Below are 27,943 nucleotides of genomic sequence, written 5' to 3'. Positions count from 1 at the left end.
TCCTCTCTGGTTGAAGGTGTGCTAATCAGTGAAATCAGCTGCTGTAGTGTTTGGTTGGAATGAAAACCTGCAGACTCTTTATGGCAGATGATTGCCCGTTCCTGCCTTAACAGGTGCAAAATCCAGTCAGGAGTTTCCTCAGCATAGTTATATAATACTGATGACAGTAACTGACTATACTGACAGTAGTTGGTGAGTGTAATGAAGAAGGCAGTTTTAGGAATGTGCTTAATAACCCTTTTATTATTATTTTCCAGAAGTGCTTCCAGAAATGGAGGGCCAGGGGGAGTATGAAGGACAAAACTTCAACTTTACATCACCAGACAATATGGACAATGGTGGCTCCCAAAACCTCACTAAACTCACTACAGCAAACATGGAGGACATGGAGGAGTATTACAATTTTGGGAAGGATACAAGCAGCTACACTACACCGTGAGTGGTGACGGACCAGAGAACATGTTTCTTTTTTTCTGAGGCAGAAAAAAAATAGCAAAATTGCTGTCCAGGCTTTGGGAGACTCTGGGGTAGGGGTTTTCTTTTCGTTTTGGCCTCCTTCAAGAGCCAGAACTGATGAACTCTGATGAGAGGCCAGGAAGGAGACGCACTTCAAAGGAGACGTTTCAGCTCTGCTGCCGATAGCGGAGACACTGACACCGTCGACGTGGTCCGGAGCTCCTTTTTGGAATTACTACGCTACCGACTCAAAAACTGTCTGGCGGACAGTCAAATCTGTATGTTGTGTGTATGTATCAGTTATTTAAAAAAAGAAAAAAAGTTGCAGTCGCAGAGCCATCACAGTTACATTTGATGTGATAGAAATTTGTTTACCATTTTGTCATTCACAAACAATGTATGCCCTTATATTTTTGACTTAAAGTGCCAGCTAGATACATTTGCAACTAAGCTTCCACCGTGTCAGCTATTTACTCACTGTATATCAAACGTTTGATACATAGTCACAACATATTCATAGGTTTGAATGCTCTTACTTAACAATTCCTAATCGTAGTTACCCGTTCCTGCCCAGTCCTCAGTCAAAACAAGCCTGTGTTGCAATGCGTGTGTTTTTTTTGCACAGGACATTGTGAGCCGTTTCCCCGCCAGAGCACTTGCTACCAAAGTTGCTACTGTCCTGTGTCGGCTGACACTGAAAAAACCATGCTGCCGACATGTAAAGCCCCCCCACTGTACAAATGATTCTGCAGCATTCAGTGTGTTAACCCACCGTTTTTGTTTCACATGGTTTAGCTTTACATTAATAATCTATCCCCCTGTAGTGAATATACTGCTCTAGTTTTGAATAATTACCGAGTGAACAGTACAATGCACTTTTCATTGAAACCTGTCATTTTTCCTGTGAAGGCTGTCTTCAGTGAGTGAACTCATTTGCCTCAAGGAGAAGAGCTGGGGGAAATAAGATCGTGGAATCTTCCAAGCCTCCGTAACGGCAATATTATTATACACAAACGGATATGCCTTCTCAGTAGGTTTTTGTAAACTGCAGTTTCGTTGATATGGATATTTCACAGTTGTCAATTCAAATGCGAATTGAAGAACGAGCAGTTTGTATGGAGAATCAGCAGTTTGGGTTTTTTGTTGTTTGTAGTTTCAGCACTCTGTTAAATTCAGGGCTGGAGTCTGTTCACTTTCAATTCAATCAATTCAGGAAGTGTATTTTTTTTTTTCTCCAAAATGTAAGAGTTGGAAAAAACTTTAAAAAAGGTTGTCAGATCCAATCTATGGATTAAAACATGAGTTTTCTATCAGTAGCAAATGAGTTGGAGGTCCTAGTTACATTTTGAATTTATTGAATTGAAAATGGCTGACACTAGTTCTGCTATTCATAGTTCTGTTTTGGGGAAGACAGTCAACTCCCCCTGTCCTGCCATGCAGGTCAGCCTTGATATGCACACTAAACCAGAGGAATGGTCTACTAGTTCTTTTTTGGAATGAGGAATATCAAACTGAGACCTCATGGAATTGACCATGATTTATTTAATAAAGGTTCTCTAGTTTAAATGACTGAGCCTGTGTTTTAATCTGTCACTATTTTAGGGCTAATCCTCAGAGTCGGGTATTTTTCTACTATCAAATTATCTCGGAGGCTTAAGAATCCAAATTTAGTTAAAACTAATCATCGTATCATAATATTATCGTTCACCGCTCAAGGCCATACAAATTTAATTACATATCCAATGAGTTATGGTAAAAATTAGAGTGAGCAAAGAAAAGGAATTAAAATATTTTAAATAAGGGTTACATGGCTATCATGCAACATATTTTAAGCTTATCAGAAATGAAACAACGTTTTCAGGAAGCAATAAACTTCCCAGGACATTTTTTCTGAGAGGAGTTGGACAAAAGTGAGGAGGGGCTTTTGTTAAACATGAAATAAAATGTGTTCCTCCTTAACAAATGTGCACACACAGCAGTCATTAAGTGAGATTACAGTGTTGCGGAATGGAGCAAGTGTGTAAATGGGGCAGACTCCTTTATTGTTAAGGAGGACACTTCAACAAGACACGTGGTATAAATGGATACATTTCTTGTTGTGGGAATTGAATTGTGACCTTTCGGTTATGGGATGGTCTTTCTCAGTAGAGAACAATACAGACCCTGCCACTGTGCAATGTGCCTGTGTAGGACCAGTCCCTTGGATCGGTCCTACACTGCCTTACATAGATGCTTTACGCTGTGCAGGAGTCCCACTTTTATAGGAAACCATTTTTCAGGCCATTATTGATCAAATTGGTCAGAGATGTAGGCCTAGTCATTGTCAGACATCTTCTTGTTGCACTGACACCTTTTTCAGACCAAAGGCTAATGTATGGTGATTATGCTACCAAAGATATTTTTATAGGTCTATTTAATGGCCGCAGATCATATGACGTGGTGGGAGGTTCTTTAGCAGTAGGGGTTCCAGAGGAGCGCTCCCCTAGGAGGAAATTTAAAAAGAAGTTAATCTAAATGCTAATTTCTGGTAATTTTTGAGAGAGGCACCTTGTCCATTTTGTTCCTATTTTTCCATGACTGGGAGAGAGAGGCAGAGACCGGCCTATTCCCAGGTCAGTGGTTCAGGTATGAATAGTAAACCTTCGTCAGGACTGTCCAAACCCAAGGCTTCAGATCTGGCGATTGAGACTGAGACACAAGAATAATGGAAGATATCAAACCTGTTGTCTGCCATTGTTCATTCAAGATGTTTGTGCTGTGACTGTAAGCTCATGCTGCCTTCCATTTAGTAGAGTTTGAGTTTACCAGCCAGACCTGGGTCAAACAGTATTTACAAATACTTTTTTGTTTTAGTCTACTGTGGTACCAGTAGGGTGAAGTATGCTACACTGGTCAACAAAATGAAAGCCATGAAGTTTAGATAATCACAGAAAATTACTTGAAAGTTAATTTAGTGTATTTCTCTGTGACTGGCAACCTACCAGACATCTGAATTGTGCTGATGCAGCAAACCCCACCCATTTGGCATTCCAGGCAGACTGAAACCAACACTAAGTATTATTTGCATCTACAATTTGACCCAGGTTTAATTTACTCAAAAACATGTTGAAGTTCTAGACCAGTGCATCTTTTGTAAGTAGAATGCAGTATAGGCTTTCAGATACAAGGCTGACTAACCATGACCGTGTCGACATCTGCTGGTGATACAGGAGCCACCACAGCCGAGAGCCTTGCTACAGCTCCATCAGCTTTGGCCCTCTGCTGGTGTGTAGATCCTTTACAGCCTCATGCACTGGAGGCTGCATATGACACCTACTGTAGCAAATGAGTGCAAAGCGCTACATGAATGCACTGGTAGATGGGAGCTAAATGTGAGACTGTGCATCAATGTGTAAGATAAGATGAAACCGCATGTTGATGCCATTTACCATTACACTCAGTCTGATTTAACGATCCCTATTTGCTTAAAGTAAACAAAAAGTTAACCAGCCCGCCTAACCCCTTTATTAAAATTGAACAAACATCCCCCAGCACGTGAATATTCCCATTTGTCTAGCTAATGAAGTTAGTGAGTATAGTAGTGAAGGGAGTTTTGAATGCTTATCTAATCACACTTATGAAACATGAGGCACTGGCAGTCCAGAAGTGCTTTCTCTTCAGCCTATAGTGATGAGAGTTTTCTGCTCCATCGTTAAAAATATATCAGCACTGCACACCTGAACACAGTTGCTCAAGCAAAACACCAACTTGACCAAAATAAGACAACCACACAAATCATTATTGAGTGATTAGCAGTCATCTATTTCCTTGTTTTCATGACCATGCTGATAGTGCAATTGTATATAATAAAACATGACTACTATATATTATCACTGTTTGTATATACTGTATTTCCTAAAATTGTTTTCTAATCAAATGTGAAAGATATCTTGATACTTCCTTAAAGTGGCCATTATAACTTAATAACATTAGTAATAATATTAATTCATACAGTATAGATACAGTGCAATACAAAAATGGACCCTTGGCAATAGGAAAGGCAGAGAAGCACAAACAAGGCTTGACGGTGAACTGTACAAAGACTAAAATGGCACGAAGAATAGCAAACTGAGTTCCTTCAAAATTGGATACAAAGGTTCATACAAACAAGGGGTTTGTGAGCTAAAAAACTACGGACGGGAAGAAGTTTTTGTCTACATTGGCCAAAGTATCTTGTGCTTGTTCCTCATTTGCCCAGAGTTTTGTCCAGGTTGGTCTTGATAGCATCCAAGAAGTCTGATGTGTTGACGTAATGTTCATTCAGCTTGCAGCTGCAAGATCACAGCACAGGGTTTAGTATTTATGATCAATAAATATATATATACAACTAGATTATGCCCTTCTTTACCTAAAGCCATAATTGGAATTTTTCCTAAAACCAACCATACACATGCAATAAACCGTAAGCATGACTGAGGCATGTGCATATGAAAACTCACTTGGCCAAGCCATGGATGCAGCCTGCAAGGTCCTTGGTCATCACACCGTTTTCCACAGTCGCCACACAGACCTTTTCCAAAGTCTGGGAGAACCTGGAGAGCAACAATGCACAATCAGTGAAATGTAATATTACACAAGCGTATGTCGAATGAAACACTTTGCATGTGCTGACTGTCTAAGGACACTAGCTACTCAGGTAACATGATATTACTTAATCAAATCAGGGTTTCCATCCAGTTTGCCTCGGTGCTCCAGCCCCCTGGTCCAGGCAAAGATGCTAGCAATGGGGTTGGTACTGGTTGGTCTTCCCTATAATACAAGGACAGAATTAACATTAGTTATTCAAAACACTACATGTCTTGTGGTATTATGGTCTATTGAGGCTACTGTCGGTGGAGAAATTGGTTGCTCTGCCTCTTCTATGAAGGATTTCTCCCTGTATGATTATTGAACGTTGGTGCAAAATGATGAGTCTAGAAAGAAGCTCTTGCTCTTTGATTCCAAGGAGCTGACATCAAAACCTGATGTTTACCATTGATGTTTTAGACAGTTTGAAAAAAATTCTGCTATCAAACACCATTGTAGCTGTGGTGGAAATATCTCAAAGTGAAGTCGCATTGTTTTTAGCAGTGTTAAAGTGTTTTCAGGTGGATTTTTCCTTCCTGACATTGGACAATAATATCCAAATCACAATCACAATGTCAACTACAGTAATGCACAGGAATTTGTCTTGGTTACATTGATGTAGAGACATAGACAAAACATAGTACATAGTTTAACAGTACATAATACATAATCACCAAAGTCTACATTATATACAGTGGCACATTTCCTAATTTCAAATATCCAAATTGAATGGTCAATATGAGTAAAACATATTGCACTGCAAAAATATGTTCTATTAATTGTACCCGATTTCTGCTATTTCCCTGTTAACACATGCAGTTAGATCAATATAATAATAATAATGTAATAAAATACTTCCATGGGTTAAATACAGATGAGGCTTTTGCAAATTGTGTAGATTCACTTTCCATATTTTGAATAAGCTTTTGCCGGGAATTTCAATGCATTTCTGTCATTTGAAGAACTCATTAGTTTGAACAACCTCCATTCTCGAGGGGTTTGCCCTGACTTCTAACACCGGGAAATTGTTGGTAAAATAACTGCAGAATGCCACTGAGCTGGCACAGCGATAGTCTGGAGGATTACACTGAATGAGTTGACTTGAGTGACAGTCACTTGACAGCTCCGTGGCAATTAGTTCACAGTTCTCTCTTTGTCTTTCTCTCTTTCACCCACGCACAGAAACACACCCACACACACACACACACTGCATTCTTTCCTCATGATGTAAACACACTGTGGATTGGTCTTAACTCTTACCCTCTGGTGTTCGCGGTAGTGCCTGGTGACGGTGCCATGGGCAGCCTCCGCCTCAATAGTCTTGCCATCGGGACACACAAGCACTGATGCCATGAGACCTAGAGAGCCAAAACCTGGAGACACACACACACACACACACACATAAACACACACATATGTCGTCACAGGGCAATCAGATCACAAAACAAGAGTAGTGTATATACCTCATCATGAAATTATCCCCATGGTATGAACATGAGAGCTTTCTGAGAGCTGAGTCAGCTGAATCCACTGAGTTGGGTCTTGAGTGTAAGCTATAATCACTACAAGGTGGAGTCTGATCAGCAATAAAGGCATTAAATCTAATTTCAAAGAAGATATGCAAATATGATCTGAATGCATTGTAACACTTCAATGTATTATGGATTCAAATTTGAACAAATGGAAACATTTATCACTTTAAAAATTAAAATAGTTGCAAAATGAGATTCACCATTCAGAAAAGAAAAATACAAAAAAAAAAAAAAAAGTCACAATGCAATATCATTTAAGTTATCAGCTATCTTAAGACCTATATTTATTAAATATTTAGGCATGAATTTGAAGTAACAAATTCCTCCCAAAATATTTTGGAATGAAACCTTTAAAAAATAATTGTATTAGTCTGCCATTTTTGTACACATTCCTCATCAGGTCATGTTTTTGGAACCCTTTACCTGTAGTTAATTACTGTGAGTACAGATAGCTCCTGGGCTGTCTTGTTTATTAAATAATCTTTATCACATTTCTGTTTTAGTAGATAACACACAGTGGAGAGTGTTAGGAAAAATCGTGAAGGTATAGTTAGTGAAAGTAACAGACGTGATGAAAGTGTGCTCACCCTGAGCCAGAATGTCAGACTGCACATCTCCGTCATAGTTCTTGCAGGCCCAAACAAACCCTCCGGAAGACTTGAGGACCTGGGCCACCATGTCGTCAATGAGACGGTGCTCGTACCAGATCTTCAGCTTGTCGAACTCTGGCTTGTAGTTCCTGAAGGAGACAGAGAACAATAGAACTGTTAACCTTATCCAAACCAGGGTTCATATCCTGCATATGCCCCAACACGTCTTTATGTTATATCACTATACTTACACTTGCTTATCGGCTTAAGATAACTGCTGAAAGGAGGGATGTTCTTACTTTACTTTTCTTTATTAATGCAGTTTTAATGCAGTTTCTTTATTAAGCACTTTTTGTTGTCAATATCTGGCTTCTTACACCGCTGATGCTTGAGGAATGTTCACTTATTTTATTGTTGCACTTATTGTAAGTGGCTCTGTATAAGAGCGTCTGCTAAATTGTAAATTGTTAACGTCACCTTAGCAGTGACGGTTATATTCAATGGCCTGACTGTTATAAATGTAGTTAATGTAAGATAGTTATATAAAATACTGTCCCATAGTAAAACTGAAGACAATGCACTTTTTATACATCTGTTTTTATCATTTGAAACTGCGATGAGCCTACTTTTTCCCATGAACTTCTATAAAGCGATCAAGATATTTTATATATCTGTTTTTCATCTTTTGTTAAGTGCGCTTTATCAATAAAAAATGTTTACAAAATGTATAAAAGTGCACTAAATCCAAATCTCCCTTGTTGTTCTGTATCTTACTTCTCAAAGATCTCCTGGAAGATGTCCTTGAAGCGCCCGTCGTAGGCCTTGAGGATGGTGTTCTTTGTGCTCATGTACAGAGGCCACTTCTTCTGGATGGCATACTGGAAGCAGCTGTGAGCAAATCCAGTGATGGACTGTTCAAAGAAAATGTGAAGGTGCAATCTTTACAAACAAGGAACTGAATAAAAAGTAAAGCCAAGATAAAATCACAAAATAGAGAAAATACTCACTAAAACACAGATTCTTAACCTATTATTAATTCATAGAATTAACATTGTCTACAAGTATTCCTTTGGAAATCTATTACTAAAATCTAAATGATCTACTGTAAATCTCAAAGTTTCTATTTCCTCAGCTCTTTTAAAACATAAAAACACTAAATAGTAGAAATGCAGGCAGAAAACAAAAAACATGAATTCTTGTTTGCAGAGATAACATTGCTGTCTACAAATATTGCTTTGAATTTTTAGTAATATCACAGAAGTAAATACATGGATAAATAAAAAGACACATTCTTACTCATTCTTACCTCATCAGTGTTGTACATTCCCATCCCACAGCCACCAGCAGGGAAGTCGTACACCTCCCACTCCTTGCCGTTGCCTCCATCAGCTGGCGTAAACACAATCTTGAACTTGCCAGGCTGGTCAATGACAAAGTCTGTGGCCCTGTACTGTGAGATTAAAACAACGGAACAGGTATGTGACATGGTTCCTCTGCACATGTTCCCACATCTTTGGAGAGCATCTGAGCAAACACACATCTGCTGTGTTTACCTGATCTCCGAAGGCATGTCTGCCAATGGTTATGGGCTGTGTCCAACCAGGAACAAGACGGGGAATGTTTTTACAGAGGATTGGCTCACGGAAAACTGTGCCGCCCAGGATGTTCCTGATGGTTCCATTGGGGCTCTTCCACATCTTCTTCAGCTTGAACTCTGAGAAAATAAATAATACAGACCAGCACCAAGATGAGAAATGCTGCCACTCATCCAGAGATCAAGGCTCATTAAAACATATTTGTGCTCCTGACATCTGAAGACCAAACAGTGAAAATTAGTAGTGTACTGTATTGTCATATACATATGCGTACATACAACAGACCCAATTATTAATGTAAACATCTGTTCGAATGAAAGATGCTGTAATGCTGGTTAAGAACTTGTCCAATAAATGAAACATGCATTCCAAATTGTTTTTCAATTCTCCAATTTGCTGCTGAGATTCAACACAAATTTATCAGTATGTATTCCTTAATAAATGAGGCCCAGTGTTCTGTTGGCTTAACCTGAAGAGAGCAATGCCACCAAATATCTCCCACATAGTTTCCCATAGTGGTGGGCACCGATGCAAAATAATATGGGCCGCTTTTCAATTTGAAAACGCGTATCAGTATACATAATTAAACTTTCACAATACTTTTATTAAAGCAAAACATCAAAACATCTTCCACCCCACTCCTTTCTTCCCTTCCCTAGAGGCCAAGGAGGCCTACTGAGCACCTATTGGACTCTTGTTTAGAGTCTGGGTTAGGTGTGAAACGTAACTCAGAATAACATTAATCAGCAAGTATAATAAATGCACAGGAATTTTCCATGGTGACATTGGTGCAGAGACACTTGAGCATATAATCAAAGTGTCCTGTGCACAACTGCAGCTCTTAGACGTGCTGGAAAAACACAGGAAAACAACGTCAATACAAACTGTATGTTTGCCACACTTGATCACTCATAGACCGACTGATTTCAACTACTTTTGCCTGCTATTTAATTGTCCATAGTGGAATAAAAACATTTAGAAAGAACGAAGTGCAGTGCTGCTTTGTCACAGTCACTCATCTGCATTATGAATAATTCACATGATAAATATACCAGCCTGTGAGTGATTCAGTGTGTGGAAGACCAGCTGTTTTTATGAACGCTTGAGCATATAATTAGGCAAAAAACACTTGATACCCTCAACTCGAGCCTCGTCGGGGGTGATGGTGGCACACTTGACGGCCACGTTGTATTTCATGGTGGCCAGGGCCGAGTCAATGGTGACCTGGTCGTCTGTCTGGTCTCGGTAGGGCAGACCCAGGTCGTAGTACTTCAGCTCAACATCCACATTGGACAGGATGAGCTGTGCGTACACATGACATACAGTTTATACATCTTGTAATACGAGTGGTGCTGCACTGCGCTCCTGTACTTTCTTTATGTGCAAGTCAAACACCATCAGGGATAGTAAAGATCTATTCTGTTCTATTATATGTGTGCCTCATATGTTCCTCAAGGGTTTTAATGAATTCTTTACAGACAAGGCTGTCAAAAGCCTGTTTTTGGCTAGGAAAAGGCTCAAGAAAAAACACTGTTCCTCTTATTATGTGTGGATCCGCTAGATGGAAGATCTTGACCCATTTTTATTCTCAAGACACCAGGCTTTCAAGGAAGCAATCTCAGCCTTATTTGCACAGCAGTAAAAGCGGCCTATAATTTCTTTGGACAATGGCTATGGGAAACATTGAAAGATCAGTCCAGCAGGCCTATGAACTACCTTCTCTTTGATGAACTCCCATATGATGCGGGTCATCTCGTCTCCATCCATCTCCACCACCGGCTGGTCCACCTTGATACGCTTGGTAGCATCTGGAAAAAGTAAAACTTAAATTTAATGATTTTCTGTGACAGTATTGGCTACAGCTGTTTGTACCTGGGAGGCTATTTGAGAGGAGATGAAACGAAATTGAACCCCCTTGTCAGCACAAATTTAAATGAATCTCCTGGCTGGCTGTAGATTTTAGTGAAAACGTCAGGGGAAACAATTTACACAAACAGTTTGCACATTTTGACCACTGGAGGTGTCTGCCGCTTGCCATAGTAGTCAGTGTTTCCCTTACCTGCCTAACACTGAGCTGGCCTAAGGGTAACTTTAAAAGAGTCAATATAATTTGTATCTTTTCCTTGAGAGAAAGAGAGAGAGAGAGAGAGACCAAACATGTTGATAACAAAAAGACACCTGTTTCTTTTTATATCTTATCACCCCTCATTACAGTCTTTATTCTCTTTGAAACAGTTAACCCCGGGCAGCTGCCAGTCACTGTGACCTTGGGAATACAGTTAACCAACTTTGATAACAGTTAGGTATTACCTGTCCAGCCCTCTTTGGACCTGACAACACGTGGACTCACATGCCAAGGCTTGGCTGGCATGAGCTATACCATTGTAACACTCAACCTTTCGCATTCATATCTGCAGAAAACACATCTATGCATTTGTCTGTGACAGATTTATTCAAATCGCCCAGACTGATTTAAATAGGTTTGCGCTCTAACTCTGGTCCTCCCTCCTCCACACTGTAATGACCTTCTACATATAGCAAAAAACATCAGTATTGTCATTTAAGTCATTTCTTAAGACCTATTTTTACAGACTTGATTTTATATACCATCATTATTATTATTATTTTAGTATTTTTTTTTGTTTATATCCTCTATTCTGTCTTCATCTTCTGATGCCTGTTTTATTCGACTTAAAGCACATTGTAAACTCTTGTTTTAAAAGGCTGACAAACAAAGTGTATAATTATTATTATTATTATTATTATGATCTTGTGATACATTGTATCCTTGGATCAGTATGATTCAGTGATGGCAAGTCGCCCTCTGCAACGTCCTCATACCGATTACATTGTTGTTTGTATATTATTTAGTAGCCTGTTCATACAAAGCTCAATCTGTCGACATTACACATTACACATCCCGATGACCGGATTAAATAAGCAACTGTAACACGCACTGGAGATAAACGATGGGTCAGATCATGGTTGTTTTTGTAGTCGATGACTTACAGTTCCTCTGTTGCAGCCTGTGATGGCAGACGGCGGCCGGCGCGAGCACGGCGGGACTCTCCGACAGCGCAGCAGCAGCAGCGCTCCTCGACATGAAAGTGAGAGACCTTAGGTAAGCTGCCATGTTTACCGAGGAGTTGATTACGGACACCGACGAGGCTACTGACTACACTTGTTCCTTATGAATGAACGGTTGAATGAATGAATGGCCGACAAATCCCGGTAGGTGGGTGACGCCGGAGGCAGGCGCTCGGAATTCAACCCACGTCAGCTTGGAAACAAAGCGGAAGCGGCTCAGGGCCAATCAGAGCGAAATGCGCTTTGAGTGCTGTGCAGTCGGGATTCAAGTTCACTGTCCTCAACCAGCGCTACTTCTCCTCACTTCCCTCACACACCAGGCTGCAGTAGACTGGTGCACTGGTTGCCAAAGTGGGGTCCGGGGACCAGCAGGAGTCAGAGGGAGAAAATGAGGCATAGTTTCAATTCAGTAGTTTTTACTTCGTAGAGGTTATAGCACGAGATAATGTTTTGATTATGCATCTCACTATCCCCAATACTGTCATTACTCCATCCAGAGGAGGCCTATAGACAGTTATAATTCTGTAATGAGTCATACAAGCTAATCAAATGTGGGTCTGTGGTCTAATGTGTATATATTTGTGAGTTCTTGATATGAAGAAGTCTGGGAGACCCTGCTCTAGTCCAACAATTAAAAGGAAAAATAAATAGAGCTACTAATGGGGCACCAAGTAGACCAGAATGACCTTTTGTCCGACCCATGCGATTCACCGGTCGGTGACCCAAAAAAACAGAATGATTGATTACTTCCCAGACAACCCATCTCATAGAGAGCCAGAGACACAGGTTTTACCAAACACATTCCTTTATGAAATGTCATGGGCTTACATTACATTTCCACATTTAAAACTGAATAGCTTTTACAGACAGAACAAAAGAATGTAAACTGGGACTCCAATCAACCAGTAAATACATGCTGGCATGTAACGGGTAAATTAAAAACAGTAAACCTTCAACTTGAATGTGAAATGAAAAAAAAACCAAAAACCACAATTCAGCTTTCTTTTTCCAAGGCACTTTGCATGAGAGAAAAAAAGAGAGAGAAAAACAGAGACAAGTACAGTAGGGAGACAGAGCTCCAAAGACTTGTGAGTAGGACATTTTGCACATAAATTAAGGTAACAAAATTAATACGCACTATAAAACAAATAAAAACTAACAAACAGAAACACCTATTCTTTGGTTTCTACCCATGTGCCACATTTTTCACTGAAATTACTACAACTATTGTCACAGCTTGACAAGGCAATGGAACTGAGCTCGACAACTTTATCTCCGAAATGAAAATCCACAAAAGTCCTAAGGCAAGCTGGTTAGTGAACAGATACTAGGTCAACCAACTGAACCCGTTTTCTTTAACACTTTTATAAAAAATAGAATCTACCTCTGCAAGGCTGGGGGATGACACTCATTTTCAACACAACGCTGAGTGGTGTTACTTTTCAATACATGTGTTAACAGCAAAACACGTTATGCTGAAAAGTAACACAAGATACACACTAATCCCCGATCCACTCACTGATGCGAAGAAAATGACGACTGCTTGCTACACGAGTCTTCTTGACAGCATGTCGAGGCCACGGGTCTTAGGTGGAGGCTGCCACGGTGCCTTTCTTGTCGCTGAAGAAGCTCCGCAGCATCAGGACTTGGCCGATGCTGACGGCGAACAGCAGCATGGTCTCTCCGACGGACCAGTAGGTGACCCGCTCGTGGAGGTCCTCCGCCCGGATGCGGTCGTGCGCCTCCCTCAGCCTGTACCACGTCTGGGAGTCCGACACCACCTTCAAGATCTCGTGGATGGAGAGGCACGCCGACTCCATCTGAAAACAGAGAAGTCGAGGGAACGTTTCATATTAAAATTGGTCTCTAAGCTATAGCTCTGGATAGGGTAGCATGCAAGTTTAGAGCTACATAATGGAGAAGTGAAGGCATAGAGATGGTGGCTTCCTGAATTGATGTCAATCTGTCCTTCCTGTTCATCTGACACTCAGCGTTTCTGATGGTTTCCCATGCTGGCAAAAGCAGATGTTAACATTTGGGTGTTTTACACTGTGGCATGTGTAGTGATGTCAAACCAGGAGGCTGCAATGTTCATGCCAATGGTTCAATCTTATGTTATTCCTGTTTGTTAGACATTATTCCTATTTGTTAGAGGAGTACCTTACACTCCCTTTCTTTATCCTGCAATAACCTTAAACTCAAAAGCGCCATCAACAGTCACCGCGTACGCAAATGGGTTGACCGAGTCTCTTTTTAGGGATTGGGATTCCAGCAGCCTCTGTTTGATGGGAAAAATACAAAACCAAGGTGAGAAGCAGATTTTCTTTTGAAGTAAAAATAAGAAATTAACTGTGTCATCACATCCAGTACGACCAAATAACTGAGGGTAACATATGTAGAGCTGCAACGATTAATCAATTAATCGATTAGTTGTCAACTATTAAATTAATCGGCAACTATTTTGATAATCGATTAATCAGTTTGAGTAATTTTTTAAGAAAAATAATTCAAAATTCTCTGATTCCAGCTTCTTAAATGTGAATATTTTCCGGTTTCTTTACTCCTCTATGACAGTAAACTGAATATCTTTGGGTTGTGGACAAAACAAGAAATTTGAGGACGTCATCTTGGGCTTTGGGAAACACTGATCGACATTTTTCACCATTTTCTGACATTTATAGACCAAACAACTAATCGATTAATCGAGAAAATAATCGACTGATTAACCGACAATGAAAATAATCGTTAGTTGCAGCCCTAAACATATGCAATAAGACCTTTAACCAATCGGTCCAAACTTTTAAGTGAGAAAGCATGCCACTGATGTTGTACACTCAATTCTGACTTGTCCTGTCTATACGGTCCACTAGGGGTGGCAAGTTCAGCTTTCTGAGGCTGCAGCACAGCTAAGGTGTGTGTTGAACCTGCTGAGACTTCTTGACTCTGTCAGAACATCTCTGGCTCCACCTAGTGGGCTTAACCAATATAAACTGTCCCACTTCTGACAACAACATCAATTTACTCTGACATCTCAGCTGGTTCAAGATAGTTTAGGCTGCTAGAGAGTACAGCATCAGGAACATATGCTACAGTTTTAGCAGTTTATCTAACTTAGTCAGTTTTAAAAGTATGGAATGTAATTTTCCGGCCAAGTTTTAATACAAGGCTCAGTTCATTGTTTTGAAGCAGAGAGTGTTGGAAAATTGAAGTGTGTCATGCTTAAATGTTGAACATAACACCCCAGCTGCCCACCTCTTCTTCCGTCTTGATTTTCCTTGAGCTTATATAAAAAGGAAGCTCCAGAAGGATACAGTTACACTACAGCCATTCACAATTTGGGGTGTAACACATACACACAGTGAGATTCCTCTCTGACTAATGCAGTTTCTCACCATCTCTCTCTCTCCAGCACTGTGCATGAGCAATACCCTCCACTGTGACCAGATGCTGTCCACTAAACCCCCTCCTCACTTTCCCTTGAGCTGTTTACATCTGACATATGCAGTCATGCACTGTGTTTGTGTTGTATTAGCATGTTGTTCTGTTTGTCCGCCCACCAAGGCATCTTTGCAAGTGTTCAAGATTGAGCAACAAGACAAAACAGAACACTCAGCGGGGCAGCAGAATGAAAACAATTTAACAAATCCCTGACCTTGACCTAGAAGGGCTTTGACGCTGGTGAAAATTTGGATTTTTAACTGAGCACACTTGATCTTTTTCAACAATGGCCTGCCTCACACTCCCTGCCTCAATCCTGTAACGCACACACTCACACGTGGGAGCTGCCAAGTAACAGCCACAGTCTCGCCCTTTGAGGCTTTCCACTGGTGCAGATGGAGTTTAAGTGCCTTGCCAAAAGGTTCCTCAACAGTAGCTAGTAGATGGGGTGCGCTGGATTTACCTGAGTCATCGCTGTGGCTCTGTTCATGTCTGGGAGGAGGGGTCGCTCTTCTCCAGCACGGAAGTCCAGGTACACCGTTTTGTGTGAAAACGTAGAGAACTCATTGCTAAAGCAGACCTTGTAGACTCCCTTCATAGCTGTGGTGTGAGAGAAGCTGTCATACTGCTTCTTCCTCTCCTGATACAGGACGTTGTTCAGAGGATCTGTGACGAAGCAATCCACATCGTAGTTCCCCCCTGCAATGACCTAGCAGAACATAAAACACAATAGCACAAAAAACAGATAAAGGTTGTGTGTGGACCTCATGGAAATATCTATGGGACATGTGACCTATATGCATGAGAGAATTCCTGAGGAGTAAGGAGGGTTACTGAATAACAGATGGACTGTGCAATGCAGAAATAGTTGAAACTGTGGCAATTCAACAAACTGTTCAAGGTTTACCAATAAACAGAGTCTGATGTCAGTATCCCCTGTGCTATTAAACTAGAGGAAAAGGAGGTGGAAGAGTTTGTCATGGGGATTATTAAGTGGGTGCATCTCATCAAAAACCAGGTGTGTTTTGTAATACATAAACCGTTACAACTAGGCATGTTCTTCACACTTCTCAAGTAACAAGAAAACAGTCAAACTTTTTCTATATCACCAAAAACCCACGATGACAACTCTTTGTAAACAACAGGCTACACACCTGAAACCTTTAACTTTCTGAAGAGTAACTTACTTGGAAGTCTATGTCAAACTTTACGCCACTCTCTAGTTCTTCGTAGAAACATTGCTTATCATTGTCGGGCAATTCAAATGTCAGCTCCGTGCCACAAACAGCAACCACATGCAGCAGCAAGCAGCACAGTCCGATGTACCGCATGTTGAAAGCCCGGCTTGACAAAACCTGCAACAGAACTGAACGCCGATGTTGCTGATGCAGCTCGGCAACGATATAAAATATTAAACTGATGATGACAGCTGGAAGAGGGGAAAAGTTTAGCTCCACCACAACTGACGTGGCACGCGCACGAAACACTTCCGGAGCAGGCTTGTTTTTATTTTTATTTTTATTTTATTTTTTCCGCAAGAACTTACTGTCATTAACGAGAAAATTATTTGATCAAATTAAAAGCAGTAAAACTTATGAAGTGTATTTTTCTACATGTCGGCCTGACAAATTTTAAAATGGCGATACACCGTGATAATCTTCGCCAACATATACCAAAAGTTAGATAAATTATCCAGGCAAAACAATAAAACATATGGGGGAAAATGTATGGCACGCAGAACAACAGTGTGAATCTTTAGGCCTGTATTAAAAGTATAGTGAAATTACAGTTGTAAAATAGATACTGAGAAGAAAGGAATTCATGTCCTTATGGACGGGTACAATAGTATTTCAGTGATGTCAATGTATTTGTGAGTATTTTGAGTGTTTCCATACGCATTTTGTTCTGTGCACCCCGATACTCAGGCTATTCATTTTTTCTTCAAAAGAAACAAATTCTACGCTTTTATTTTGACAGCAAATGGCTTAATTCCCGGTATTATTCTCGCTGGCTTGACACTGATAATTACGGAGCCCGGGAGTGGCCATTGGGAGAGGAAAAAAGTTATGAGTCCACGATTTACTGTAACGTGCGGACGTTTTAGTTCATTCGTGCGCACGAGATACAATTCGTTCCCTCGATTTCGTTAAACTGTGTATTTTAGGAAAAAATGCAATTTAACAGGTACCTTTTTACGGAGCCCGGGACCTACGGGACATTCTGGAAAAAAAACAATTGTGTTTTCATTTTGGATGCTTCAGATTACTCCTTAAATATATTCAATGCTTTCACGTTGGTATTTCGTGTTACCTAAAAAACCTAACATATGCCGGCCAATAAGGGTTTTATTTTGTAAAACTAACCGGCAGTGCTACATGCATTGCCAAGTACAGTACAGTACATTTATTCCTGCTGGTTTAGCTGTACAGGATGTCAACAGTGGAACGCGGAATAGCTGCAAGTTAAATGACACAAGCAGATCCCTGCGGTGCCCATTAGATAACAGGCAGGGAGAGCGCGCGCACAGCTGAGCGCTCACTCACGATACCACATTTAATTTCCATTGTAGCATTTTAGGGAAAAGCAAAAAGATCGTCGGCAGAGTGATTTCAAACTAAGCTTGTATTTTAACTGTTATTACCAGCCTACATTATGCAAAACTACACAGAGGAGATCTGGCACTTTACAAAGAACCATGCTACCGGGCTCACAGCTGCCCTTGCAGGTGAATCAATGCTCTTATTATAAAGTAAATTGTGGATATGTTATTTTTTTATTTTTTTTATTTTTTTTAAAGCATGTTTCCACATTTTCTTAATTTAGTTGTCAGTGCAAGTGCAGGGATTGAGATTGAGACTGAAGCTTGATGACTTGATATAAGACTAAGTATAAGAATGCAATGGATTATCAATGCATGTGCACTTGGTGACCATATGCCAATCGACTTGGTTATCCTTCAGCAGCAGCCTTCAGTATTCAGCAACAGAAAGAGCAGTTATTTTGTAGAAACATATGTCACATATGTCCCTGTTTTTTCCTATCATGACAGAGGCAGTTATCCCTGTTGCTATCTGTCTGTCTGTCAGTCTACGTATCTATCTGAAAAAACAGTTAACTATAGTGATTCAGTTATAGCAATGGCAATTATTTGTAAAGATTATGTAGCCTATATAAAAATTCTCAAAACAGTACAGTGTCTAAATCTATTCATAAATATGTCCATTTTATCTCTTTGGAGCTCAATGTGTCTGACTGAAATACATCTCATGTGCAACTTTGTGTCACAACAGGAATATTTTCATTTCTGTTAGGGTTGGGCGTGCTGGCCTTGCGGAGGTGGCTGGCTGGGGGAGTGTGTCGCAGCAAGGTCAGGCTGGATGGAAAAACAGTCCTGATCACTGGAGCCAACACTGGCATTGGGAAAGAGACAGCGCTGGATATGGCCTGTCGAGGTGAGACCTTGTAAATAAGAAGAAGATGCTATCTGGTGGCGTCAGATACACTGACCCTGTGTCGATGCTGGCCTACAGAGATACATGCACATCGCCTCAATGGTCAGCCTTGATTAGGAGCTGAAGAGCTGTTTTCTCTCTCTCACAGTGTTGTTTGTGTAATGCTTTGGCTTATAAAGAGTGGAACGATACGCTTACCTCACCATGCGATTCGATATACGACATGGGTTTCATGATTCGATACAACCATGATACGATGTAATAATAATAATAATAATAATAATAATTTGTTCAATGACAACAAATTATGACTGTGCAGAATTATGTTTATTTCTGAGCCATAAATCTTTCTAGCAATAGCATTGTCTTGCTGTAATGTAAACAATAATTTAAAAATGTCATTACAAAGTGCAAATAATTTGGATGGAGAGCTTGTGAAATTGTGATTGTCAGGCCGTCTCATTTGTGATTACTACAGCAGAATAAAATGGAGCTAATATCACGATTAATTTTTCTGCTCCACAATACGTATTGTCACATTTTTGTATTGCGAAATATTGGATTTCGATATATCGTCCCATCCCTACTTTTTTCATTATAGCCCATACCTAAATTAGCAAATGAACAGTTATTACCATGACTGCTACTACAGTACTACTTCCACTGTTACTACTAGCTAAAACACAATGACCTCTCCATTTCATTCTTGTCTAGGGGCCAGAGTGGTCCTGGCCTGCAGGGATATGACCAAAGCCTACGCAGCAGCTGACGAGATCCGGCAGCGGAGCGGGAACGGCAACGTGGTGGTGAAGAAACTGGACCTCGCCTCGCTGCAGTCTGTCAGAGACCTGGCCAAAGACGTCCAGGAGAACGAGGAACGCTTGGACATCCTCATCAACAACGCAGGTATTGCACAGTGGTTCTCCTTTTCTTCAGACAGAACAGTATTAAAATAATCACAAAAACATCATACAGAGTCCATGACCCTCAACAGACAAATACATATCTAACATATCATCCGCATTCAACTAAGAGCCCTGTTGGAAATCCCACTGGTAAGTTGTAAGTTGTAAATCTCAAAGCACAACTCAATGCAAAATTAGTGCAATTTAATTGTACGTGTATCATTACATTAAAAGTACATAAAACTACTAAACAGATCCAATGGAGCAGATTCTAGATTCTACTTCTTGCTCCAGGTCACCTCAACAGTAGATGTTTAGGAGTGTTACCTTTTCTGCTGGGCTTGTAATTTCTTTACCTGATGTTTTTCTATTATCCATGAGCTTGTCAGTCTAAAGGGTAAAGGGTATACAGGGTGGGTGTTACTGTGATTTTCCCAGACTAACCAAGGATTCAGTGACTGTGACTTTCCAGTCACAAGCCTGCTTCTCTGTAACCTTTAAGCTCACCCTGTATGCTTTTTACCATTAAATGTCAGGCTTTACACGGTTTGTGTTTGGGGTTTAGTTACTCTTTAAAACCAATGGCTACTATTAGCCACAAGCTAGCTTCGTAGTACAATGCACCTGGTACCTTTGGTTTCAATAGTAACAGTGTTAATAAGCTGTTTTTGAGGTAGCTGGTGAACAAATGTAGATAATTGTTTCCCAGAATGTGACGTGCTTGTGGTGAGGGGAAAAACAAATAGGCTGAAACTCAAAATGTTAAGTTATCCCTGTAAGCTAAATTAAACACACCACATGCGTTTTCAATAAGCAGCCATTTAGCCAAAGGATGATGTCTGTTTTCCAGGAAATTGAGGCTGACTCCTGACTGCACCGTGCGTCAGTTTTATTAGATAAAAAATCGAATAAGTGTTTTTGTTTTTTTCATCCTTGCTGGTAAATGACAATGTTGACTTTCAGGTATCATGATGTGTCCTAAGTGGCAGACCGAGGATGGCTTTGAAATGCAGTTTGGTGTCAACCACCTGGGACACTTTCTCCTCACCAACTGCCTCCTTGATCTGCTGAAGAAATCAACTCCAAGCCGTGTTGTTATTGTCTCTAGTCTGGCCCATGAGAGAGGTGAAGAGAATGTTATGTTATGAATATATATATATATATATATATATATATATGAATATGAATTTCACTAATTTTAGATACATTTTAGACCATGAAAGCAACTGGGATCAATACTCTTCAAAAGTTAAGACAGTGACTGTTCAGTCCGCTATCTTCATCAGGTACTTTATAAGTGAAACAATTAAAGTGATATCTGTAATATTTTATTTTATAGATGAGATCAAACACCAATAGTGGTGGCATAAATAGTCTCCACCTTTGTTTTGAAAATCTCTTCTAAAAATAATACTTGATATTCCAAAACAGCAAAGTAGACCCACATAAAATGATTTCATTCATTCATGCAAGACTGCAGCAGTTATACCACAGCAGATCAAACTTGCATGCCTCTTACTGAATTTAAAACGTCATTTCTGTTTAAAGGATAAATGCTGTGGTTTTCACAGGTCATATACACTTTGAGGACATCAACTTAGACAAAGACTATACACGTGAGAAGAGCTACAGCCAAAGCAAGCTGGCCAATGTTCTCTTCTGCAGAGAACTGGCTGCCAGACTGCAAGGTAGAGAACAATATACATTTTGTCTTGTTCTTGCTTTGTCGTTCTTGTTTTGAGCCTTTGTGCCTCTCGGTGCTACTTTCCCTCTGCCTTGTAACTGTTTTTGCTCTGTTAATTGTCTTATGATTGTGAATGCACTGTCAATAACATTTGACTTGATTGGACTGATCCCTCTCACTAGACACCGGTGTGACGGCGTACAGCCTTCACCCCGGGGTGATCCACACTGAGCTAGGCCGGCACTTGTTCCCTAGCTTTGCCCTGTGGAAGCGCCTCATAGCCCTTCCCCTCCTGATGCTGATAAAAACTCCCAGGGAGGGAGCTCAGACCACCATCCACTGCGCTGTGGAGGAGAGCCTGGCAAACGACAACGGCCTCTACTACAGGCAAGGGCATTGGCATTAAGCCTCACTCAAATGTCAATACAACTTTCATTAGTCAAGTGACAGTAATACAATAGTTAGGATTATTTTTTTTGAGACAGAATTATCTGATTCTGATGTGAAAAAATAATCTGATTTCAATATTTCAACAATCTGAAAGACTAAGCTCATTTCAAATGACGTTGATGCTCAAGTTCCCCAAACACACTATATGGACTAATTTGCAGTCGCGCTTTGGAAAATCATAAAAGAATGAAGAATTTTATTCCAAAATTAGATTTTCACATTTTGATGATGGCTACACGGATTAGATGATTGGCATGAAAGTAAAATGAATCAATAAATCTACATTAGCTATTTCACCACCTTTGCCAACAAAATAGCAACATTTTGACGATCGGCTCATCATATTTTCTGGTAACGTTTTTTTCTCAAAATGGATGAATTTACCTTTCACACATTTTTGCATTGCTGATTCTTTTCATTCACTATGCCCATTTGTTAGACAAGTCATAATAACTGAGACTGAAATAAGCAATATAGCACTTTATTGAATCTCATCATATCCACTCTTCTATGTCCACGGTGCAGTAAAATAATCTAATCACATTTTATTGCATGATAAAAGTTTTATTGCACAAGCTTCTTCTGAACTAATAGCCACTTCAAATGACTTCATTGTATTGGACTTCAGGTGATCATGTCCTGCTCTTTTCTGTGCTCTGTTGTACAGCGACTGCACCCCCAAAGAGGCAGCCCCCCAGGCCCGGGACGATGCCGCAGCCAAGAAGCTGTGGGATCTCAGTGCCTCCATGGTTGGTCTGGCCTAACACAGCAGCCTGCCCCGCTCCTCATCAACCATTCCTCCTGCTGAAATCAAAGACCCTACTTACATGGGTGAAAATTGTGGCTTTACACATATGACCTCGAGAAGAGCTCTAGCTGTAGAAAGAGATATTTTTTCAGAAACCAGTATAATTTGGCTTCCAATCTTCTGCACATTATAATCATAGCTTTTGTTGATTGTATCTATGCTGGAGCATCATATGCACATGTGGGTAATACTGGTAATACTGGTAATACTGGTACTGACAATTGTTTTATCCACAACCTTGGCTGGATTTTTGCATTATAATGAGTGATTTCCTTCATGCATATAACTTTGTATTTTGTTTTAGAGAAATGCTAACCATGTGGGCCATCAGGATCACCAGCTCTCATTTTCTCATCTTATGAAATGTGTTTCGCAAATTCCCAAAGACCTTCAGGCACTGACGCTCAGAGCATCTAACAATAATTGCAAACTTAGAATAATTATAAGTAGGATATTTTGTGTCATCCTCATTGCAGTTGCCATAGTAATAAAGATAAGCGAGAGAAAACAAAACGGTACTAAGGACCAAAATGAGAAGGGATCTGTTTGTTAAGCAGTGAAAAGTCAGAGCCTGTTTGAGTGCAGGATGAGGTAAATTGTGATGAGGTGGCGCTGAGGTGTAGCCCGGAGGGTGGGAAGTGACCTCGCCGTGCCAACTGTGGTGAGGAGATCGCTCCAGCGCTTAGGAGCAAGGAGAGACAGGAGCCTTGATCAAGTGGAGAGAGGGAGTGGACGCCTCGGGGGGGAACGTGCTGAGGAAGGTCCCAGCAGAGATCCAGATGGCTCGTGAGTTTACAGAATGTAATGTTTGTTTTTCCTTACCTAGCGGATGCCGTGTGTTGTACCGTGACAAGGGAACGTTGTTGTCTTCTTCTTTATCTTTGTTGAAGTGAGAAGAGACACACTGTGTACATGTGGTACTAACCGAACCTGCTCCAAATTAATAAAAAGTCGACAACAGGGGACTATAGGCTTGCAAGCATTTTATTGCAATTAGCAGTATTATTGCAAAACAATATTGAAATATATTGATGAGAAGATGAGATTGAAAATGATGGCACAATTTTAAACAAGTTGATTTTATTTGGTAATAAATGAGCATATTGATAAGCCTTGTACTCTAGTCTTTTTTTTTTTATCAAAGATTATCAATGAATGACAGAGCTGCATAGACAAAGAATGCAAAAATAAATTAAGAATTTATGCAACAATAGTGGCTATTTACAAATTAGGAATAATATCCACAACATTTGTAACTTAGTTGAATGGACCCATTTGGTCAGTGCCATTCCATCACTTCCAGAGACACATTGAATGGAAAAACTGGCGCGTGAATACAGCTGCATATTTTTTGTGATGAAGTTGTTATCACATTTTAACTTAATGGAACACATAAGCATGTGAAAAAGGTGAATACAGCCCCATCTTGTATTTGAGAGGAGTTTATGCATCTTGAGCTTTGGGAAAACAGGTTATGGCCTAAACTAAACCAAAGTCTAAGCCTCTTATCTTCAACTAGTAACAACATCATCTATTTCCCCAGACCTCTATCAAATGATGGAAAATATTAGTGTAACCAAGTATCTGAGTTCAAATATTTGGTAACCCTTCATTTTACAGGTCCATAATAACGTATGAACTGAAAAACATATTACACAGTAACGTGGCTAATAATTATACAACAACATATTTGCGTTCATATATAATTACATAGTACCGGACCTGTAAAGTGAAGCGTGTCTATTTTCTACAATTCAATAGTAATTCCTATGTATTTACATGGTACTGGACCTGTAAAGTGAAGCGGGTGTAATTGGACAATAAATCATACAATGTGATCATGTTTATTTTCTTTATTGGCATTTAAATGGTACATTTAATTAAACAGGACAGCAGCTTACATTTCATTTGGGAATCAAACGGATGTTTTATTTACTTTGAATGGTCTCTGTTTGGCGAGGGGGTCGATGATGATGAGCGCACAGTGCAGACGTTTTTTGAATGGGGACAGATGTGTTTCTTTTTACAGCGACATGCATGCAGAGATATCCCCGGCGCAGGCACCCGAAGCTAACATGGGCATGGCTAATGTTAGCTAACTAACAGATGTTTTTTTAACGGAGACGTGGACCCCTGGGTGTGGAGGATTAATTTACACACAACGAACACAGGCACACGACTGGAAGCTAATATGGCCAAGCGTTAGCTAATGAACACAGCCATCACTGTAGAAAAGTTAGCCATGTTAGCTCCCAGGCGGGTGCTAAAGTTCATAGCATGCATAATCTTTCACTCACCGGGATAGGCTAAAGCTAGAGAATGGCTCAATATTTGTAAAATTGATCCCCCGGTCTGTTCTGTATGAAATGTAAGCTGTTGTCCTGTTTAATTAAATGTACCATTTAAATGCCAATAAAGAAAATGATCACACTGTATGATTTATTGTCCACCGTGTAAATACATAGGAATTACTATTGAATTGTAGAAAATAGACCGCTTCACTTTAAAGGTCCAGTACCATGTAAATACATAAGAATTACTATTGAATTGTAGAAAATAGACACGCTTCACTTTACAGGTCTGGTACTATGTAAATACATATGAATGCAAATATGTTGTTGTATAATTATTAGCCACGTTACTGTGTAGTAATAGATTGTTTTGTTAACGTCTAATTAGAAATAGTTCATACGTTGTTAGGGACCTGTAAAATGAAGGGTTACCAAATATTTGTATTAGATTATGCACTGTGTGGAAAAATAAAGCACCTTTCAGCTATTATCAACCACACATGCAACCACACATCAAAATTACTAAGAAGGTATGAGCATTTCCTTATGAATCAACATATTTGTGGGGATGTTATTTTTATGTCTAATCTAAGGACTTTATTTAACACACATAGTTTCCATTAATTGCCATATTCCCATCTCTAGTTTGAATCAACTTACTTATTCTTGCACGTTAAATGTGAGAGGTGTTCTTCCATATGAAACAACCTTGGCACTGAGCTCTAATTACAGAGCAGAAATGCCAAGGCTGCGTGTTTGTGGGTGTGAAAAGCATGGCATTATGTTGACACGCATCATCATATGGAGATGACTTACCTGATTTTGTATTCCTGTTCACCAGTTGCATCATCCTCAGTGCAGGTTTTAATGGATTATGTCAATCATGCTGTAGCACTTTGGAATGTGTGTCTAAACTCAATCTAACCCCATTGGTTTTCAAACTTTCTGTTGGGGGAACCCAGATTTTCTAAATATTTTTGTCACTCCCCAAAACGGACTTTAAGAGGTATTCTGAAGCCTAATCCAACAAAATATACTGCTCTTAATTGTTTTATTAATTGTCCTACTACTGCATGGGATTTTTATGGCCTACATTTGGCCAGATTGAGCCAGATTGTGACAAACTCTGGTCTTGCCAATGCACTGCCCTTTCAAATAAAGGGGAATAGATAATCTTGCCTAAAATCTCACCTGGAAAAGAAAGTTCTGATATTGGTAAATGTATGTTTTTAAACCACAGAGTGTAATCTATATGCTCTGAGCTGCCTGCAGGGAATCTATGTTCCGGTTAATGTTCTAATGCACCTCATTTTGCACAAAGGATTTGCAAACACAAAAGTTTTTGCCCTGTCAATGCAACATTGCGACTTTTCAATTCTTGCAAGGTAACACTTGATGTATTCAGTACTGGGAAAACTGTTTTAAGCGTAAAAAACTATAGATCATTTAATTATAGACAAATCACAAGATAGTTAAAACTCGTTACCTCGGTGTATTTCTGTGGGGAGTTATGAACTTACATAAACTCCTCACTTTAACAAATTCTCATTAGCTACTTCTTCAATTTGAAAGTTCACACTTCCACTCAGTAACTCCTACAGATATAAAAAATAAATATATTACAGTTCTAATCGTCATTCTGATAATAAATTTACCATCGGAAGCTTAAAAAGCAAACAGCTGAAATAAAAAAACTATGAATATTCTAAAACGTAACCAAAAACAGTAAACGACTACATTGTAATGACCCCAAAGCCTCTCTTACTCAGGTGTTGTCTCTTCAGTATCTGTCGGTAATGTCATGCACATGCCCTTATCAGTTCTCCGTCCAACGGATACGGAATCGATAGCTGGGCTGGAAAAGTGATAAGGAGATGTGAGCGACCATAGTGCCACAACAGCAACTACATTTCTACCATACTGTAATAGAAGATCTATTCTTTCAGGACAAAAGTGGGTCCCAGCAGTCCTAAGGGACTCTGCTGTTCTGAAGTCCCCCACCAAAGACCGCCTGAAGCTACTGTCCATGTACTCCGACTCTTGGCCCTAAAACTGGAGTTCCGTGGTCGGAGCAGATGAGTTTCAGTTCCATCAGCCAGCCAGGCCGCCACAGCAGAGGTGAAAAAAAGTCCCTCTGTGGCTTTTCCTACCATTTCTGCCAGATGAGGTGGAGGTGAAAACCGCTTGTTTCCTCTTGTGGCCAGGAGTTAGGATTTGACTAGCCAAAGTGGATCCCTGCACCAGTAGCCCTTCACTGTTTGACTGCCGACAACCTTTTGAGACACACCCCATTGATGAGTTTTATTTCACTGCGGCCCCGCCTGGCTCTGAGGGATTTCTTGGCTGCCATTGGTTCAAATTCAGAACTCACCATACCTGCCCCCTGGGGCCTGTGGACTGGAGCCAAATAGTTCTTCCAGTTGTCAATCACAGGGAGATCAGCCAGTGGGATGAGAGAGGCCAGGCTTGGCGGGCGTGTTCCTCACAGGTGTGGCTGAGAAGCACATTCCAATATGTACATACCTGTCAGCTCCTCTGGTATTCAGCTGCTCCTAGAAAGTGAGACCTCCGTTGACCACTCTCCCCTCTCCTCCTCCTGGGGCCCAAGCAGAGGGAGAAGGGAATAGCTCCTATTTCAATTTCACAACGAAGCGATTTGCTACCCATATGTACCCCTTTCCAACTCTTTCTTAAATGATGCCAGTTGCTTTTATGTGGACATTTCATTCAGGAGCAAAACCTCATGAATGGCAGAGCTAAACTTCCCTGTCATTGATAATGGACAACAGAGAGGGCCTGCATGTCACCAATGATTTGGCCTGCTCTGTGCCTCCCAAACTGTTTGGTATGTAAACACTTGTGACCTGCTATGAACGATGTTTCACAAGCACGTTTTTAAAGACCTCAAAAGGCAGTGTCGTCAACTGAATTCTGCCTTATGTGCGTATGTGTGAATGATGATAAGTTGTGAGTCTTTACAAATCACCTAGTATTCCAAAAACTACAGACTGCCATCATTTATATCTTGTAATACAGCAAACCCTCCCCAT

The 27,943-nt window shown here is 40.2% G+C and overlaps 4 protein-coding genes across 5 annotated transcripts in view; 2 read left to right on the top strand and 2 right to left on the bottom strand.

Annotated features, from left to right (window-relative positions):
* The window catches only part of znf710b (zinc finger protein 710b), a 30,024-nt gene extending 26,528 nt beyond the window's left edge, over window positions 1-3,496 (top strand). The window contains exon 5 of the mRNA XM_071522463.1: window positions 258-3,496. Coding sequence (XP_071378564.1) covers window positions 258-439 — 182 coding nt within the window. The 3' untranslated portion in view covers window positions 440-3,496. The remainder of the gene's footprint in view (window positions 1-257) is intronic.
* A 21-nt stretch (window positions 3,497-3,517) lies between these two features.
* On the bottom strand, window positions 3,518-12,016 carry LOC139646562 (isocitrate dehydrogenase [NADP], mitochondrial-like). The gene is made up of 11 exons (XM_071522464.1): window positions 11,788-12,016; window positions 10,495-10,586; window positions 9,915-10,080; window positions 8,737-8,897; window positions 8,490-8,633; window positions 7,958-8,094; window positions 7,181-7,332; window positions 6,322-6,434; window positions 5,147-5,244; window positions 4,935-5,027; window positions 3,518-4,766 (listed from the first exon to the last, which is right to left on the bottom strand). Exons 1-11 carry the CDS (start codon window positions 11,909-11,911, stop codon window positions 4,682-4,684), a joined length of 1,365 nt encoding a protein of 454 aa, XP_071378565.1. The 5' UTR covers window positions 11,912-12,016; the 3' UTR covers window positions 3,518-4,681.
* Window positions 12,017-12,686: 670 nt separating this feature from the next.
* Window positions 12,687-16,750, bottom strand: tmed3 (transmembrane p24 trafficking protein 3). Its single transcript, XM_071522465.1, has 3 exons — window positions 16,491-16,750; window positions 15,767-16,012; window positions 12,687-13,685 (listed from the first exon to the last, which is right to left on the bottom strand). Exons 1-3 carry the CDS (start codon window positions 16,632-16,634, stop codon window positions 13,452-13,454), a joined length of 624 nt encoding a protein of 207 aa, XP_071378566.1. The 5' UTR covers window positions 16,635-16,750; the 3' UTR covers window positions 12,687-13,451.
* A 998-nt stretch (window positions 16,751-17,748) lies between these two features.
* On the top strand, window positions 17,749-23,706 carry LOC139646560 (retinol dehydrogenase 12). 2 transcript variants are annotated; one of them, XM_071522462.1, is made up of 7 exons: window positions 17,749-18,028; window positions 18,615-18,755; window positions 19,470-19,661; window positions 20,624-20,785; window positions 21,232-21,348; window positions 21,527-21,731; window positions 22,462-23,706. In XM_071522462.1, the coding sequence occupies exons 1-7, from the start codon at window positions 17,956-17,958 to the stop codon at window positions 22,556-22,558; spliced, it is 987 nt and encodes a 328-aa protein (XP_071378563.1). In that variant the 5' UTR covers window positions 17,749-17,955; the 3' UTR covers window positions 22,559-23,706. The 2 variants fall into 2 exon arrangements, with proteins under 2 accessions (XP_071378563.1, XP_071378562.1); XM_071522461.1 differs by having other exon boundaries at window positions 18,594-18,755.
* The last annotated feature ends 4,237 nt before the right edge of the window (window positions 23,707-27,943 follow it).

The sequence above is a fragment of the Centroberyx affinis genome, unplaced genomic scaffold (assembly GCF_046629955.1).
Source record: "Centroberyx affinis isolate AG114_WGS23_722 - 3 ecotype Tasmania unplaced genomic scaffold, CSIRO-AGI_Caff_v1 ptg000993l_1, whole genome shotgun sequence".
Classification (NCBI taxonomy): Eukaryota; Metazoa; Chordata; class Actinopteri; order Beryciformes; family Berycidae; genus Centroberyx; species Centroberyx affinis.
The sequence above is the reverse complement of the archived record's forward strand: the minus strand, read 5'-3'. Positions and strand labels throughout refer to the sequence as shown.

What these genes read in the sequence shown, in the direction of transcription:
- LOC139646562 (XM_071522464.1), bottom strand. Translation starts at nt 11,911, where the DNA reads ATGGCAGCTTACCTAAGGTCTCTCACTTTCATGTCGAGGAGCGCTGCT. An exon ending in CGACGAGGCTCGAGTTGAGG is followed by an intron (nt 8,898 to 9,914) that starts GTATCAAGTGTT and finishes TTATTTTCTCAG; the next exon opens with AGTTCAAGCTGAAGAAGATG. An exon ending in GTCTGACATTCTGGCTCAGG is followed by an intron (nt 6,435 to 7,180) that starts GTGAGCACACTT and finishes GTGTGTCTCCAG; the next exon opens with GTTTTGGCTCTCTAGGTCTC.
- tmed3 (XM_071522465.1), bottom strand. Translation starts at nt 16,634, where the DNA reads ATGCGGTACATCGGACTGTGCTGCTTGCTGCTGCATGTGGTTGCTGTT. An exon ending in AGTTTGACATAGACTTCCAA is followed by an intron (nt 16,013 to 16,490) that starts GTAAGTTACTCT and finishes ATGTTCTGCTAG; the next exon opens with GTCATTGCAGGGGGGAACTA. An exon ending in GAGCCACAGCGATGACTCAG is followed by an intron (nt 13,686 to 15,766) that starts GTAAATCCAGCG and finishes CTCTGTTTTCAG; the next exon opens with ATGGAGTCGGCGTGCCTCTC.
- LOC139646560 (XM_071522461.1), top strand. Translation starts at nt 17,956, where the DNA reads ATGCAAAACTACACAGAGGAGATCTGGCACTTTACAAAGAACCATGCT. An exon ending in ACTGGCTGCCAGACTGCAAG is followed by an intron (nt 21,349 to 21,526) that starts GTAGAGAACAAT and finishes CCCTCTCACTAG; the next exon opens with ACACCGGTGTGACGGCGTAC. An exon ending in GACAACGGCCTCTACTACAG is followed by an intron (nt 21,732 to 22,461) that starts GCAAGGGCATTG and finishes TCTGTTGTACAG; the next exon opens with CGACTGCACCCCCAAAGAGG.